Here is an 18,338-nt window from a genome sequence, read left to right as displayed (position 1 = left end):
TGAAGGATTTACATATTGTAGCCCTAAAGGTGACACTGGACCAGCCCTCTGTACCTGTTGCTTAGGTTTCTTGCTATGCAGCCATATTGTAAGGTATGTATGAGGTACCTTAGATTGCAGGCTACACATGGTACTCCCTCTTTTAATTTTGGGAAAGTATGGCTAATGGTATAAACTGTCGGAGCTTCATCAACCTCAGTGGTTCAATCCCATTTTCTACCAGTTAACATGTATTTCCTAACTTGAAGCATGGGCACAGTCAGGCCCCCAGTGGAAGGTTTGGTGTCAGTCTGGAGGTCACTGCAGCCATGTGTTTCACCTGGAATTACAAAAAAACCCAAAGCTGTTGCCGAGGTTGCTGTTTTACCCATCTCAGGACAAAAAGGAGATCAGAAAACAAGTAGAAAGAGGCTAAATTTCAACTCTGGAATGAATTTCACCCCAAGTCAGGGGTTTTCTGTCTCTCCCCACCCCTTTTACAGTGAAACCTTGGAGTGATTATGTTGATTTTTCTCATTCATTTGCTCTTGTCCCTTAGGTGAAAAGCTCATGAGATTTGGGTATCCAGATATTCCCTTTGATATGAACCTAACCTATGAGAAGGAGGCTGAGCTGATGCAGTCTCACATGATGGACCAAGCCATCAACAATGCAATCACCTACCTTGGAGCTGAGGCACTTCACCCCCTGATGCAGCACACACCAAGCACAATTGCAGAGGTGGCCCCGGTCATCAGCTCAGCTTACGCTCAGGTCTATCATCCTAACAGGATAGAAAGGCCCATTAGCAGGGAAACAGCTGACAGTCACGAGAACAACATGGATGGCCCAATCTCCCTCATCAGACCAAAGAGTCAAACCCAGGATAGAGAGGGCTCCCCCAGCAATAGCTGCCTGGATTCTACTGACTCAGAGAGCAGCCATGAAGACCGCCAGTCCTACCAAGGAAACTCTGCCTTAAATCCCAAGAGAAAGCCAAGCCCGGCTTATATGAAGGAGGACACCAAGGCTTTGGATGCCACAAAAGCTTCTAAGGGCTCTTTAAAGGATATATACAAGGTCATCAATGGAGAAGGGGAGCAGATTAGGGCTTTCAAGTGTGAGCACTGTCGCGTCCTTTTCCTGGACCATGTCATGTACACCATCCACATGGGCTGCCATGGCTACCGGGACCCGCTAGAGTGCAACATCTGTGGCTACCGAAGCCAGGACCGCTATGAGTTCTCATCGCACATAGTCCGAGGGGAGCACACATTCCACTAGGCCTTCTCATCCAAAGGGGACTCGTATGAAGTAGAAGAACTGCACATGAAGAAATACTGCACTTACAATCCCACTTTTCCTCAGACATTGTGACGCCTATTTTGTTGTTGTTGCTGTTGTTGTTGTTGCTGTTGTTTAATTATTATTATTAACCTTATTTTTGTGGACCCAACTTCATTTGCTCTGCCCAGCTTAAGAATGGAAAGAAGGAAGGGAAGGGGTAAAAGAGGGGTTTGTTGTTGCCGTCACTTTGTGGTGAGTGACCTGCCTTGCTTACTGTGGGAATTGAAAGGCAGTCCATTTCTGTCTCCATCAGCTGTACATCATGTCCTGTTTTGGGATATTGCTCAACCCTGCTAGGCGCTTTAAAGTCCCAATGGGATGCCACTCATTTACAATTTGAGGCTAATAAGCAGAAATATTTCAGAGGAGAGCCTTTTTCAAAGGTGTAGATATGGTGCAGGATTTTGGTGGCTGGAGGCGAAGCGGGGAACTTTATTCTGCAGAATGAACAATAATTTTTACAGCAAAACCATTAGGGTTTTAGGAGCATGAATCAAAGTCTATATTGCTTTCAAAGTTACTTTCTAGGGTGAGCTGTTTTTCTGGGTTCAGTGTGTATTGCCCCTCTAGAATGTTAAAAAATAAGGAGAAAAAAAAAAAAAAAAGAGATAAATGTACGTCTTAACACTGTACCACATTACAGCAGTTTAGTTTCATAAGTCTGAGGGCCTTCTGTGGTAAGTTTGAGGCTTTGTATTTTTATTTTCCTTAACTTATGAAGCACCTTTTTTAGAATTGTTGATTTGCTGTTACTCCATGCCTATGTGTTGACTCACTGGCTTCTTAGAGACCCTTGAGAGCCTTACTTATTTAGTTGCACCCTATGTTTTAAGAAATAGCATTTAGAAATAACATTTAAACTTGCTTCTAGGACAGTAAGTGGCCTAGGAGTGGGTGAGAGAATCTGTAGTTTACTCAAGAGGTTCTGCTGCTCTTCTGAAATAATTTTGTTTTAAAATTATGGATTTTAAAATGACAAAAGTACTAGTAGCGAAGTGTTCTTTAACTATAATTATATATCTATATATACCTATATAAATAATTTCTCATTCTGTTATCACAGTGTTAACCTCTTGGCAACAACCTAAACTAAGACTTGCAGCTGGGAAAATGCTAGGAGCCAGGAATCCTCTTAGCTCCATTGAGTTTAATGGAACTACCCCACCTACTTCAGCTACATCAGGATCCGAGCCTTGACCATTTTTCTCTCTTATTGACATCTTATTTGCTAATTTGCTCAACCAATGACTTTCTTTTGTTTTTAAGTCATCAGTTCTGCTTTAATTTAGGGGTGGAAGTGTTTGCAGATTTTGCTGGATAGCCTCTGCTCTTGGAGAGCACAGAAGCCCTGCAAATGAACATATTACCTAAGACCTTCCCTACTTCTTTAGAAAGTGATGCATGCTGATGCAAGTGCTGTGCTTTGATTTGGATTTGCAGATTTCACTTTTATTCCTAATTTATTCGTTTCACTCTAGGGAATACAAATGGGGAAATAAACTCCAGAGCGAGTCCTTGAACTACAGACTGGACAAGAGAAAAAAAACACCAATCTGTTTAGCTTGCTTTCTTTCTCTCCCAATAAATAACAAAGCCAGAAACCATCCACCAAGTTGCAGGTTGCATCAGTAAAAACTGGGCATAAACCTCTGTGACAGATTGCCATTGAAACCCAACTGTTTGTACCAATCACAATTGAAATGTTGTTGTTTGGCAACAAGAGCACAGCTTGAGAATGGAAAGATCTGCATGGGTTTAACCCGCTCTGTGCACACGGTCTCCGTGCACTTGGTGAGACCTCTTCCAAAGTATAAAGTTACTAAAGTATAAAAGAGGGAGCAAGATCAGGCCATAATGAATTCCCATCTGCACACTTCAATCTGTGTACTCGATGCATATGCCAGTTTGCTGTTTGTATTGAGGGTACTGGGGTTTTTTTTCTTCTTCTTTTCCTAGACCTGGAGCATTTGAAAGTAGGAGCTGAGTGGTATTGATTGAAATCTTTTTATGGTGACATTCTTGGCAGCTAGAACCTGTGTTTAGAAAGGATACAGTAGATCATGGCCAGATTACCTGATGACTGCTTCCCAGCACTGAAATGCTATTAAGTAGGAGCTGGTAAAGTCTTGCAGTAGCCTATTAATTATAATACAATATGGAGAGAAATGTCATCTTGTGTAATGTGAGAGCTATCAAGGCTGGGAATATATGGGCTTTGGAGAGACAGATTTAAAGACCTATTCCCAACATTGTTCTTAATGTCGTTGGGTTCCTCCCCCTCCTTCTTTCTTCCTCCTAATGTAGAGGAAACTCAGGCAAATGAACTGCTGCCGTCCTCCAGACCATTCTCATTTTCTTGTGCTTGGTGCAAAGGAGTTTGCGCAGGAGAAAAATGGGGAGATGCTGGGAGGGCATCACTTCTATTCCATATGGCTGATTCTCTGCAGCTATGAAGGTTGACTTAGGAGGCAGCCGGCCATGTTCTGCATCAGGATGTGCTTGGAAATTCATAAAAGGGGGGTGCTTTCACAGCATGTCACCACCCAAAAAAGTGGATGTGATTTCTGCTGAGGCAGCACAGGTCTTTTAAGAACGATGTGCAAAAGGAAGGGTGCTGGGACTGAAGGTCACTAGGCTTGCATGGACCTCCAGAAGTACACGTGCCTGAGCCACAGAAAGGGTTGCTGGCAATCCCTTTCAGTCTCTGGGGGACAACACTTTGTTCTCCCCTCTGTGGTCAGTGGAAAGAACGTGGGCTATGGTTTCTTGGAATAGTTAGCACTGGGGAAAAAGTGTTAAAAAATTCTGCCTGTGTTTGGGAAAGCATAGGAATACATGAAAGGCAGAGAATCTCTTGTGTATCCACAAGTACGTTGGCTGCAATTATATCTGCAGTTTGTTAGTGTGCACTTTCATTCATTGATGATTCATTGATACCTTCTGTAGTGTATATTCTGTAGATGTTTAAAAGATCGGACAGGGAGGCTCAGTGGTTTTATAGGTGGCTTCAGTCAAGCCCAACTTCTTGTTCCAATGGGAGTGTGCAAGATCTGTATGTGAGCACTGCTATGTCCTGGGATCACAGAAAGAGAGAACTAGGGAGGAAGAAGGGAGATGCTGGTTTAGTTATCTTTTTAAAAATGCATTTTTTGTAGAGCAAGAAGCTGGGGGATTGCATTAATTTTTATTATCAATGTCCTTTTCTGAACACTCACTGAAGTTTTTCATCCTAGAGCTAGGGAAAGCAGAAAGATAAAGTTGTGTACAAATTTTGAACAAAGTTTTGGACTAGCATTTATTTTAGCATTCACTTCCTACTGAAATTTATTGGAAGGTTTTATATAAATTAGCTTGCCCTTACATGGTAATGTGCAAAATGGGACCTCAGAGGTTTTTGGTTTGGTTTTGGTTTTTTTTTTTTTCCCCCCTTGCTTGCTCTCTGCAGATTTCTAAGAAAAGCTCTTGAGGTTTTTTGAGTTCATTATTCATTCACAATGTACTATGAATTTCAATAGACACTCCTTGGCCTGCAGATCCATTTGTTCTAAGTATTTGGTGCTGGAGATCAAACCTGGCTGATTTTTATTAGACTCTCTTGAAATTCTTGGAATCAGGTTTCCAGTTAAAAACATGCATTTGCAAATTTAGAATTGGCTTCCTATGAGCATTCCCCATTCTCATTAAAAAAAAAGACATTTCTGCACACATCCCTGCCAGTAAACCCCTTCGCTTCTTTTTACATCAAAAATGGCAAGATTCTGAGTCAATTTAGAGTATTACAAGCCTATTAAATGAAATAGAAGTGTGACTGCTTATTCTGCTCTTGGTATGATCCATATTCTTGGAGCAAAGGCCATTATCTATATATCTTCTGTTACGGCCAATGAATTTTACAGCCACCTCTCTTTGCAGTCAGTTAGGAGTGCACATCAAAATATATAGCATTTTTCAGCTCTTTACTCAGTAACTTATGGGATTAAAACAATTTTATTCTCCTTAAAAAGTGCTTCCATCTATGATGTGATGTGAAAGGTGTCTACGCATTAACCTCTATCGGTCTGTATAGAGAGAAAGAATCTAAATTTGTTAATTGGCCTGATTTTTCAATTGTAGTAGTTTCTACAGTATGAGGATCATAAAATAGCCATGTGAACTAAAGTATATTTAGTAAAAGGTGAAGAAATTCTCAAATGTAAGAGTTCTCAGATTTCTTTCTGTTTACGAGGGTATTCCTAAATCAGGCCTGTCAGGCAGAAGAGGAGGCCAGGAATTAAACCAAACCCTTCTAAACTGGCCTTTAATAGGACAGTATTACTGTTGTCTAGGTCCTTAGCTGGCTTTTTCATATTTGAAAAAAAAAGCCCCATTGAAAGAAGCCAGACAACCAACACTCCTTCTTCCAGAAAGAAACTTTGGAGATAATTTAGGGAAAGGCACTTATTTCAGCCAGCGCAGGAGCGGCAGTAAGACAGTTCCTCCGTTAGGTAATATTCCTTTCCTTAACTCTCACTGTGCATTATAACGTAATGAGGAGGAAGAAGGGAGGCTGCACTGATACCTTAGTTGCCTGCGCTCAGTGTGGGATTTCAGGAAAAGTGCGATGAAATTGGCTTTGATGGTAGAAATTTGCATCTTAGCTTGGCTTAGTATCATTTAGAAACAAAAACGGATGGTCATAATGGCCTGTGGTCTAGGACAGCTGGAGATTTTGAGAAAGTATATTTGTATGTATGCTACAGTATAATTAGATGTATGCTTTATTGTATATGTGCCTTTTTCAGCTGCATTTTGGAAGTTCGTGATGTTGTTCATGATACCCTATCACACCCTTTCAGAATGCATGACAAAAACCAACCCAAAGTAAACATCCCTTCTCCTACAACGTAGTGAGGCAGATCCCTCTCCCCTTCTGCCACCCTCCTTGGCAGCTTGACCTGGAGAGAGGACCGTCTTAGTACTTTGCTGTGAGATTTCCTGGAGTCAGCTGGCTTTTAGGAGTGGGAAGGGCTGAAAATTACCCTAGCAAAGTGCATTCCAGCTATCCAGCCAGAGCTGGTCTCAGAGCTGGTCCCAACCAACACAGCGTCCCCAGAGCAGCACCGAGACTCGCTACAAAAGCCCTCAGCTGCACAGTGCCCTACAGAGTGCCAGGGCAGCTGTCTCCTGTTTTCTTCCCCTCCACAGCTTTAAGTAAAGCACGCTTGAAAATGGACTTTGCTGTGCTTTTAAGTTCCCATTGAGGAATAGAAGCAGACTTTAAAGCATCTGCCACTTGCTTCAACCTGGAAAAAGAAAGCCAGGAAGAACAAACGGCCTTTGGAAATGGTTTGCAAGTTGGACTGTCACGCTGCTGCCACCCTAATAATTGACACAGAGATAAGAGGAGCCCATCTGCAGAAGATGTTATGGGGGTTTATTAGCTGTAATGCTTTGGTGAAAAATGCAGTGTTGTTTTGGTACTTCCCTGGCAGGTTGATGACTTAGTTTCATATTTAGTTATTTACCCTGCATAGGTGCAGCATCTAAGTGTGCCGGCACAGGCACGGCATGAAGCCTGCCAGCAGGGGATATGGCTAAGCCAGCATGCTTTTGGTCAACTGGTCAGCCTGGTGCCAGCTCCTTGGCACCTCTCTGTGGGGTTCTGGGCCCACAGCACTCACAGAGAGTATGTGTGAGGAGGAATTAGGCAGAAAAGAGGCAAAATTTGCTTTGTAGTAAATATATTTCCTTTTATCTCATAAAGAGTTGTCCTGAAGTGTAGGCCAAGGAGGATCATCACCAGTTTCTAATTTAGCCTCATACAGCCATGCCTGGAAGCGTGTGATTTCTGTCTTCCTTCTCCACTGAGGATCTGAAGTGAGTAGAGGACAGTCAGGGGGAGGTGGTGTGCTGACATTTTGCAATGCTGCACACTTAACAGGCCAAGATAACAGTAAAACTGGTATCTATTTAGATCACCTAGCTTTTCAGTTGATGTGCAGACAAGTATTCCCAGTTCCTGTTCGCTTCCAGCCTTTAGCAAGATGGTTATCAGTATGCTCCTGTGGATCCTTATTTGGGAGGATAACTGCCCATGCTCTCTCCTTCTGTAAAACTTCTCCTTTACATACAAATCATGGGACTTAATCAGTGGACAGAAATTACCATTTCAACAAAGGCTTACATTGCTGTAGTAAAATCTAATGTTATTTACAGTTACAAAAATGATACTGTGATATATTTACTAGCAGTATGTGACATATTTTAACAGAGTGAATGATGACAAAGTTAATCAGATCATGTCTTGAGAGGGGTGCATATGATGTGTGCTCTGTTGGGAGAAAGGGAGCAGCTTGACCCAAAGCTTGGGCTGATGCTTCCTTCCTGCAGCAGGTATTGATTTAGGAACTGCACTGCAGCCCAAGAAAACATTTAAGCACACGATCAGCCTCCTTCCATCCCTTCAATTAGATCTGGAAGCATAGAGGAGCTTTGCAGTTAACCGTGTGCTTAATAAGTACCATTATTTGTGCGATTAGGGCCTTATTTTCTAACTGGTGCAGCACAGCAGCTCTGGTTAGGTCTCAGTCGTCAGCACTCAGTGGCGGGGCTCTGCGGTGAAGACACGTTCGCTTACATTTGTGTAGTAGCCTTAATCCCTCGCACTCAGTGGTACATGAATACCAGTAGCCTCTAGTCTGTTTTATCAATCACAGATAAAATATGGATGCCTCCCGCAAGGCGTAGTGGAGAGCATGACTCCGTTATTGGCACAATAAGGCCAGTTTGCAGTAAATCGGGCCATTTAGTTTTACCTCAAGTGACATCGAAGAAGAAAAGCTTCTTGAAGGGGTAGAGGTCACTGAATCCCCTACTATGCACTTACTGGGATTTGACATTGCTTACTGGAAATGGATGTTCATTCCTGAACACACTGTAACAAGGGAAGGACTTTTTGGTTATTTTTGTAGTCGTTCAGATTCTGAAACTGTGATCAATTATTTGACAAATTGTCAAGTGTCCTCAGAGCTTGAACATGTTCACTTCCTCTGCCGTGTAACAGTCTCCTCTGGCTTCCAGTGGTTTTCTCTTTCTGTCTCCCCCTTTTCCTTCTCTGAGCTTTAAGTCTGGGCCTGCTCTTATCTCCTGTAGTTTTGGGCTGTCTAGGATTTGGGGGTTTGTTTTTTGGGGTATTTTTGTTCATTGGCTGTACAGTCTGTTTACATATTTTTGTACTCAAGTGTAGTTTTATATTAAAAACAGGAAAAAGAAAAAAAGATAGTTGATTTGAGGGAAAAAAAAAAAAAAGGTACGTACTCTTTGTAACACTTTAAAGATCTGGGTACCTTCTGAGATGACTCCAGTGATGTAATTATAATACTGTATATTTGCCTTCCTCTTTAGTTCGTTTTATTTTCTGGTTGTATTTTTTTTTTCCTAAAATGTGTATCTTTTTATGAGAAACTGGAAACTTTTAATGCAACTGTTTAGGATGATTTAAAATTGTAAAGTAAAAAAAGTCATATAACTTTTTTTTCCTGTTGGAAGAAAACGCTTTAAAAAAAGTTTTACTACTGTTGTATTCCAGGGTGGGGGTTACCAACCCCAAATTTGCTTCTTGTGCTTCTTTCTTGGATCTTGCTTTCTAATCATGCTCGTTGCAGACATGGATGATTTGCTTATATTAGTTTTTAAAAAATCACCAACAAAACCACCTGTTTTGGGTTATTTTTCTGTTAAAGTGCAATACTTTCCCTGACGTCTTATTATTGTACAACAGTTTCTTTTTTCTTTCCCCAGTCCACACAAATCAGTGAAACAAAACGCTGTGTCTTAAATAAGTTCAAAGATAAGGTTCAAGTAACTACATAAATTAAGATTATGACTGACAAAAGCTGAGAAACTGTAATTTAAGCCTAAAGCCCATACCTTAACTCCTGCTTTTATTTGACATTGAAATAACATCCAGTGTATGAATTAAGGACATACTTGTTCTTGCCCCTTCCTTCCTTTTCTTTTATAATTGCAGCTTTCTTTTTCAGAAAAGCACTTAATATTCATGTTTATTAAAAATCACAACAGCAAGAAAAAAGATCTTTTGGTCTGACCCAAAACCCACTCAGCGGAGGCTCTTGTTGACTTTGATGATGGATTTTGGATTAGGCCTAATTTCTTAGCTAGGGCAAAACTCCCATTTACTCTAATGGGAGAGATCTGCCTGCGTAAGAATTACAGGACTCATGTCCTTTATCTACCTGAGAGACCAGAAAAGCTTCTTTAGAGTTGTCCTTGTCTTATATAAGTTTAGATGGGACTTGTTTTACATATCATACATATTTATATATCGTGTATTTTTAATGCCTTTTTTCCCCCCCAGTAGACTGAAGCCGCTGTTCTGTAAATATGTATTTAGGTATGTAATAAAACAAAAAAAAAATCCCGTTGAGATTTCTTTGAAAGGCAGTTACTGCGCATGCACAGTAGCCACTTTTGTCTTCTAAAATTTGTATTTAAGATATTTCTTTTTAATAATAACAGAGGTGAAAAGACTATATCCCGTTCTGATTGATTGCCAAAATTGTTTCCCAGACTCTTGTGTTTTAGTTCAAGAAGAAAAATGCATTTGGTGGGTGACTGTCGTGGTTGCCCATGGGTTCACACTCCTAGGGCCAAATTCTGGTAACCTCATGTAGGTTGTTCGGGTCCTCCCACAAAATGGGACCTCGCTGCAGCAGTGGGATCATAGCAAAGCATGCACCATTCTGTGAGCGTAGTTTCAGGCTATGGGGTCTGACCCATTTATCACAGCATCTTCCCTGACTCACACAGAGTTGCAGTCTGCCCACTTCAGTGCTGTTTTCCTGAAGCAAGCCGGGTGAGCAATCTGGCAAATCACCACTTTTCTCCCAGGTTACAATTTTTTTGTTCTGTGACAGATGTTCTGAGCTCAAATTGAGGAATCTTTTAAATTAAAAAGAAAAAAAAAATTAAAAGAACACCAGACAAACCATAAAGAAAATCAGAGTTTATTCCTTAAGCCAGTGAAGACAGTGGGAATCGTCCCATTGCTTTATGTGGTCATTGGAACATGCTTTTATAAAAGGAGTTCAGAAATGATCACTATGACAGCGGTGCATGCGAGCAACCCTAATGTAAACCTGTGTCCCCCTGCTAAAAATGTTTTGCCGCTATAGACTGAACTATGGGACTTGGTTTTTTTTTTTCTTAGTATACATGCATACACATGGTTCCACATCTGTATGTGTGTACTCTGTACATGTGTGAGTGTTGTACAGCCATGTGAGAGTGTGAGTCTGTATGTGTGTATAAATAAAAGAAGCTGCAGAAACTTTGTAATACTTTGTGAAAAGGATTATATTATAAAGGTTTGTACTGTCTTGAGTGCACAGCTACTGGAATAAATGTAGGGAATCTCAGGAACAAGCATATAATTTGTCCAAGAATTATTTCTTCTCAGAAGTGTAAGTGCAGTTTTTAATTCTGTATATTATTTAATATTTTACCAATAAAAATAAACTTCTGACATGAAAGGGTTTTCCATTCAAGCTTTCTGGAAAGATTTGTGTATGCATACGTTTTTCTTTTTTGCAGCAGGAAATACGCATGGCGATTTGGCACCTCAAAGGAATCACATTTCTACCTGATAACAAATCCTATTAATTAACTAGAGAGACTTCATGCGTTACAAGTTGAGGTTGTGCATATGGGTTACGAGAATGGTGAACTGGGCGCAGATTCACTTCTGATATTTATTGAAGCTAATGACGTTCTTTTCATCAGCTTCAGCGTGAAGTTAGAGGAGTATTCCCCCTACGGTCCTACTATGTAAAATGGTGCTACTGGTCACCTGGCACTTGGTCTAACATGTTTTTGAAATGAGTTAGTGGCCCGAGGTCCAACTTTTTCAGGAAAACACTCAGACCACATAAAGAATTCCTCCGAACCCTTCCCTCAGCATGGGTTTTTGGCTGAGTTCTCTGTCGTATCCAGAGGTGATCTTCCCAGTAGGGATTTATTGGGTAGTTCACATCACCTAACTTGTTCTTTCTTTCGTAACACAGCTATCAGTCTGGTAGCGTTCACAGTACAAACTCTTCAGAATAAAAGGAAGATCTCATGAAGCTTTTCAAATTGTTTGTAGTTTGTTTTAAGAATCTCTTGTAAATTCTTGGTCAAAGATTAACCAGCCTCTCCCATAATAAAAGTGTTCGTCATTGACATGAGCATGGAAACTCCTTAAGATATCATCTGAATAAACCTTGATGTATGTTGTCTCCAAGGAATGCTTCTGTCCAATGAGCAGAATTTCCCATTTTCCTTTGCTCAGGATAGCCAGACTACTGCTTTTGCTTCAAAAAGACCTAAGAGTCAGCTAATGAGACAGTCCAAATATTTAATGCATGGAGGAGAAATCACGTAGTGCCATTATAAGATAGAAATTACTTGCTTGACTGACTCAAGATCCTATCCCAAAACTTACTGGAGATGGTGATGCCCTTTGCATTTACTTCAGATAAGGGTCTGAGAAGATGAGGGGAGAGCTCACAGGCAGAAACTATAATCATTAAGGCTGCTGAGTCATTTGCAGGAGTGAGATTCTGTGCATGGCCTCATGTTATTAAGTCTTAGAAATCTCCTGGCCATGATTCAGGGCCAGTGTGTTGTTTGTGCTTGTTGAAGTGTCTGGGTGAGAGTCACACCATGGTGTACCATCGCCTTTTTCTCTAGATCACCCTGTCAGCAGCTGCAAGCAAAGGGCAGGGTGACCTCACCCGTTCAACTTTATCTAGGCAACAGGGAATCGTGCCTAATCCTTCCCTGTATCACTTTTGTGGGGAAACCCTTGCTCTTGAAAATAGCCCTTTCCTGCTTTATAGCAACAGAGGCTTAAAAATAACTATGGTGACCAGTGTCTGCATACACTGTCGTTGTCAAGTCTTAATTTGCTCTACAGGAGGCAACTGGTTTTAAAATATTTCGTAGTTTTCTCTGTTACTGGATCAAATTATGTAGTTGCAGTGGGTCTTTTAAACTGCAGCATCACCCCTCATGTTGATTGACTGGATCAATCTAGTAGCCAGGTAAGTGACATGTATCTGATCTGCCTGTCTAGTGCCTTAGCATTTAGCTGAAATTCCTCTTGTCACCAACAGGCAGTGGCAGCACAAGTGCACTTTAGCAGCACGTTCTGACAAGTGCTTTACCAAAACAAATATAATTTTTCTAGTTACTAAAGATTAGGTGTTGGTTCCTGGCTGTTGCTTCTATGCTGCTAATATTTCTGGTTTTATGTAATACTTTCAAGAAATTACTAAAGTTTCATCTGAGGGTGAATTTGTGTTTTTGAAATGTGGTAAATCAAGTACGTTCTTCTCCATCTCTGTGCTCAAATATCAAACCCCAGCCCTCCATTGAATTATTTCCCACCAGGACACTGCAGAGTATATAACTGAACTGTATCAAGGGGAGGCAATGGTAGGCCTTCAAAATTTCATTATGAAACTCACAATAATCAAGGGACTAAACATAAATTTTGCTTGGATTGCAGTTTGAACGTTTGGGGTTTTTTTTTTCTTTTTAGTCAATCCTAATGCAGTTAGTCCTCAATAAACCCCACCTTTACCCTTCTGCCCTTCAGTGTTTATTTTTGTCTCTTCGTGGTGCATCATATAAGCATGTCATAATTTCCAGCATGCAATTATCAGTGTTCATTTTTTTTCACAGCAGAGTACCTTAGGAGCCACAATGACTTCTGGATTCAATGAAATATGAGTTGAAAGGATTACTGCGTATGTACATGGGTCACTTAAATTTTAAGGCTAAGAATGAAAGCCCTTTCCAAAGGAATATACTTGTGAAATAGCCTGTGCATGTCCTATTAATTCCTGGTACAGAGTTTAGGGATGGAGTCCCAGCATATGATATTTCCCAGGGATTTCTGTCAGTGGAGAAACCAAGCCCTTCTACTGAAACTATATAAATGCTCAATATTATCTCATTATTTTTCATTAATCCATGCACACCAGCCCGCCTCCACACGCTGTAATTCCGTGTTACCACCCATGTTCACATTAAAATAGGAACAGATTATTCAAGACTCCCACACAAATCGTGAACCTCTATCCTTTCTGATCTGTCATCGGCCATCCCTGGGATGGAGGAACCTCTCCCCTAGGCAAGAAGTCTTTAACCCTGGCAACCCGGCCCTTCAGAGCTAAATGTCTGTTTTGATTCCTGGCAAATGCTCCTGTGGCATCCGACGTCTGAGTCTGGATGAAACTACCCTGTCAAAACTGATTTTTAACAGAAAATTGCTTTTCAATGAGCCCATTCTCTATGGAAAGTGTCTGCTTTTCATAGATTTGGGAGGATTTGGGGATTTTTTATTCTCAATAAGAAAGCCTGAAACTCTAAACTCTCAGAAGGTTTTTGGGTTATTTTGTTTGGTTTCAAGAGGAAATACTTCCCTGCCCTCAACTCCTGTTTTCATATCAGTTCAAATAACGTCAAGACACTATTTGCTGCTCTTTCCCATTTTTTTTGTTACTTTTCCTGTTTCAGGCTGCCTGTGTGTAGTTTATAGGGTGTGGTGAGGAATGTAAATTATTATTTTCATGTAGGTGTGGTAGCTATTCAGTTGTAAATCCTGTTTTCAATCCTTCTGACTATTTTATTTGTGATCTGTAATATTGATCTGTCTTCAGGGCAGAGAACGCTGCAGTCTATCAGGAGCAGGGACTTCTATTCCTTGCTAAAATAAAGCATTCAAAGCACTCCCAGAAATCTTCAAGATGGAAAAAAAGAGATCTTGCTTGAAGCCTTTCTCTCTCTTCTCCCCTACTTTGAAATGAGTAGGGGAATTTGTTTCTATGGTTGATTTGTTTTTATCAGTTCGTTGCAAAATCTGACCAGCCTCCCTTTTCGAATCCATCTCCTATGGTAGCCTGCCACTGGCTGTCTCTTGATAACTCACTTTAAAAAAACCAAGTTTAAAGGTTTGCCTCTGAGTACGATTCATGACAGTGAAGAAACAGAACTAATCTACAAAAGAGAGCTCTGTGGTTGCTGTTGGACTCAAGTGAAGTTGTCAAGCTGTTTTCAGTTCCACGCGAGCCATAGCAGACATGCCTGAAACACAGCTGTATTTTCACACAAGCTGTGAAGAGGCATTTTGGCAGCCTGCTGTCAGCAGTACCACAGAAGCTCTGGCTCTCCAAAACTCTTTTCTGAACCAGTCCCGTCTGAGGAAGGACGAGCTGCTGTATAGGGCACGAGGGGTTACATCGCATATAGGACCAGATCCTCAGCTACTCAAATCTACATGTCCTGAGCAGCCTTACTGGAGCGAAGATGATTTACCCTGTTTCTTTGCGAGCTGCGAGTGCTCCTCTGAGCTCCCTGGGCTGTTGGGCGTGCTTTTATGGATATGCTCTCATCTGTGCATATCCTTTCATGGGTTCTGGTGATAGCCATTATAACCACCAAAATGGGTGATTTTGAGACAGTATCTGCCTGTGTTAGTGCAACTTGATAGCTAGTTGTCCGTTCAGTCCAGACATCTAGGAGTACAGTCACTGCAGATTTTTTTTACTTTTGGGTTTCTTGGATGCTTAGCTCGAGGTGCATAGAGTCCTTGTGCCTGAGGTTGTGGCTAGTATCAGTCACTGGCCTCCGTGAAAATTAAAGGTAAGGTGTTGCGTGCTGTATATTCAAAACTGGTGGCCAAGCTTGCCCATTTCAGCCAGCATACTATAAAAAGTGTGGAGTATAGTTGCCCTTGGATACCTCTGTAAATGGCTATCTATCAAAGAGATGTTTTGATGGCTGACCTGAAAACAACCCAAGTCCTACCAGCTTGAAAAGCTTTTCCTTTTACTGAAGTGGCAGAGGTGCGCAGTGTTTGGGCAGCAGCTGCATTTCCCAAGCAGTGAATGCACAGTTCGGATGCCTGCAGTACGTACTGAGTGTTATGCTGCTGCTGTGTGGCCATGATAAGGCGTTTTAAGAGCTTTTTCTTGGTAGTTCTTTTTAAAAATTAATTTCTTCAGTCAAATGTTATCTTTAATTGCATTTGACTTTTCCCCTCCTTCTTCCAGTAAGAGAACAGAAGTTGTCAGTAGACACAAGAACACAGCAAGGTTTAAAGCAATCCAGGCTGATATTGATTATTCGCATTATGTTAGTTCTTAGAAGTCCTTCAGAGTTAGGTGGTGTTCTAGCACAGAGCAAAAATAGGTCCTAGCTATCACTAATGGTTTTATCATCTAATTATAAAAAGAAACCAAGCTTCTTCTCATTTTCAGAAGTCTTAAGATATTTTTGTAATGCTATTCTGACTCCTTTACTTGTCAAAGCATGGATACCAGACTTGGAGACAGTATTCCAGTACCTGTCTTGCTGCTTGTTCTGGGGACTATTCCCCATGTACTTCATATGGGTATATATAGAGATACAGAGATATGGAGATATATATCCTTGTGTCCCCCATAAATGGTATTTGTGGAGCAGTGAGCTGTGCTTACAGTTGTACGTTACACTTTTACCCTGTGTTTAGCTGACCTCTAAGCTTTGGCTGAATAAGCTTTTCAGAATACAGCTTTCCTCCTTATAAATGTGACTGATATTGCTGCTCCTTGGATGTTTGATCCAAAGCTGAGATGTGCTAAAATGCATGTTGGTCAAATGAGCCCAGCTGCCCAAGAGATCGGGGTGGCTTCAGATAACTGACACCCTAATCTTTATCGTGCTGTCACAGATCTGCCTCATCCATGAACGTTACTGGCTCTATTTCTCTGGTTTTTTGGTTAGATCTTTTGATAAGATATTAAATAATCTGGGTCATCAAAACCAGATCTACATGGGACCTTGCTAGAAACACTGCAGCTGGATGATGACTATTTGCAGTTCCTATTGAAAACTCTCCAGTACATAGATAGGCTGTGTTCCATTTAATACTTGAGCATTGATTTTTTTGTTTTCTCCAGAGAGGGGGAAAGCGATAACAGTATCGATAGGATACCATTTTTATGCTGGTCATATCTGCTGGAAAGGAAGTTTTTAAGATTAAGCTAGTGTGATGCACCCTGTACAAGACACTTCAACTGCTCTTAGGAGACAGCTTTATGTAACAGATGAAAGGTGAAGGACTTTGTGTTTGGTGTAGGCTTGGTTATAAAAGAAAACTTAAGCTCTTCAGGAAGGAATGGTTTTGAAGATAACATTGCTAGTCAGTTCATTCAGCTTCATGTGAAATTGCCAATTTTTAGTGACCTCTGACTCTCTTGTCCTGCCAAATTCAGATGACCCCAACACTGCCCACATACTTCTTTTCATTGTATGCATTGCTGCATTGCCAAGACTTCTTTGAGACCCAGGGTGTTAATAGGGAAGCCTTTGCTGTTAATTCAGGCTGATCTGTGCAAGCCTAAGCTAGGCTGAATAAACTGTGGATTACCTCTAATACAATTTTATTTTTAGTCATTTGCCCCATTCTGCTACCAAGCCTACACACCTCCAGAACCCTTCACTGAAGTTTCTTTTTAGGGGAAAATGGTGGTGGAATAAGCCAAACAATGATTTTATAGCACAGTAGTTCTCCCACTACTGCTTTCTTAGGGTACCCTCTAATTTGTCATTCTCAGAGCCTTTGCGCTACTTGGCTTATCCCATTGCACGCTGGACCAAAAGGAGGGTTTAATGAAAAGCACCCTGGATCAGTTTCAGGAGGTATTTAGGCAGGGGTATTCCACAACAGCTATTTTGGCTATTTCCCCACATAGAGAAGCTCTAGTGCTTATCTCGATGGAACGAATGTCAGGCCTGTTCTTCTAGATAAAACGCTTTCCCCTCCAACCGCCTGATGGCTTATCTCTGGTCTTGCAGCATCACTTGTAACCCTTCTCCTGACCCACTTAACTTTCTGCTTTAAGCAGAGCTGGGGTGGGGGTAGGGAGACTTGATTAATGAATAATATTCACTTTCTTCTAATGTGAAGACTCTTCAAGTGCTTGATGCTCACATAATCAGCTGATAAACTATGGGCAAAGCTTTGAGAATGTACTTCTGGTGTGTTTGGTTCATATAAATCATTGGGTTTTAAGGATTCTTAAGAATGTCCTAGCAAAGAAAGGAACTTAAATAATATCATTTGACGCTTGTCACCTTGTTTTCTTTGCCTGTTTAAAAAAAAAAAAAACCGAACTACCAACCAAAACTGTGTTATCTCTTGCATATCCAGAGCAATTTCTATTAGTGTTCACCTTCTGAGCCTCAAAAAATAGATAAGGACTGAATATAGGTAGTCAAGGCAGTGAATATATTGTCTCTTAAATTTCAGGTTCAGCCCACTGGCAGGTACAACCAACACAAGCTTGTTTGTTAATCTATTTGGAATTAGACCGATATTTTAAAGTCATTTCCTAGTAAATTATTATCTATCAAAATGTTTTTATCAGCTGGAGCTGACTGGTGCTAATTCACATCGTTTCTCGGAGAGCCACCACATATGTAGTTAAGCAGAATTCAGTCCAGTTTCCTATCTGAATGTTAATTTTAATGAATGTCTCTGTTCTACACAGTGTGGCAGGGGCTGGTCAGCAAATGCTCTTCTCTTTGAATCTGTGTGCAAACAAATCCAGCGGTGTGATAGATATGATCCTGTCCACGCGTCGCCACTGGGTGGTCTGGCAAAACAAGGAAGGATAAAAATTCTGATAGTTGTGAGTAAGATTATTAAATGGTGGGACTCTGAACCTCCAGGATAGACTTCTGGGAGGAAGCCACAGACACAGCAGTTGAAGACGTGGTTATGAAGTGGGACTAAAATAAGGGTTTTTCCCTTCTGCCCCAAACCAGTTTAAGGGACTGGTTGGAGGGCTGCCAAGGTGCAGATGACAAGATGCTTAGTTGACTTTATAGTTTCAGCTCCAAGGAGAGGAAAGAAGGGGTGTAATCGTGTGCACATCCAACTTGTAAGGGTTGTCACCACGTTCTGCTTTTGGTAAATGGCAAAA

General features: G+C 41.0%; 1 protein-coding gene across 1 annotated transcript in view; it reads left to right on the top strand.

The window, feature by feature from the left end:
• Nucleotides 1-10,942, top strand: part of IKZF2 (IKAROS family zinc finger 2) — a 122,928-nt gene extending 111,986 nt beyond the window's left edge. Inside the window, exon 8 of the mRNA XM_064452105.1 lies at nucleotides 539-10,942. Coding sequence (XP_064308175.1) covers nucleotides 539-1,263 — 725 coding nt within the window. The 3' untranslated portion in view covers nucleotides 1,264-10,942. The remainder of the gene's footprint in view (nucleotides 1-538) is intronic.
• The last annotated feature ends 7,396 nt before the right edge of the window (nucleotides 10,943-18,338 follow it).

This window comes from Phalacrocorax carbo, chromosome 5 (assembly GCF_963921805.1).
Source record: "Phalacrocorax carbo chromosome 5, bPhaCar2.1, whole genome shotgun sequence".
Taxonomy (NCBI): domain Eukaryota; kingdom Metazoa; phylum Chordata; class Aves; order Suliformes; family Phalacrocoracidae; genus Phalacrocorax; species Phalacrocorax carbo.
The sequence above is the reverse complement of the archived record's forward strand: the minus strand, read 5'-3'. Positions and strand labels throughout refer to the sequence as shown.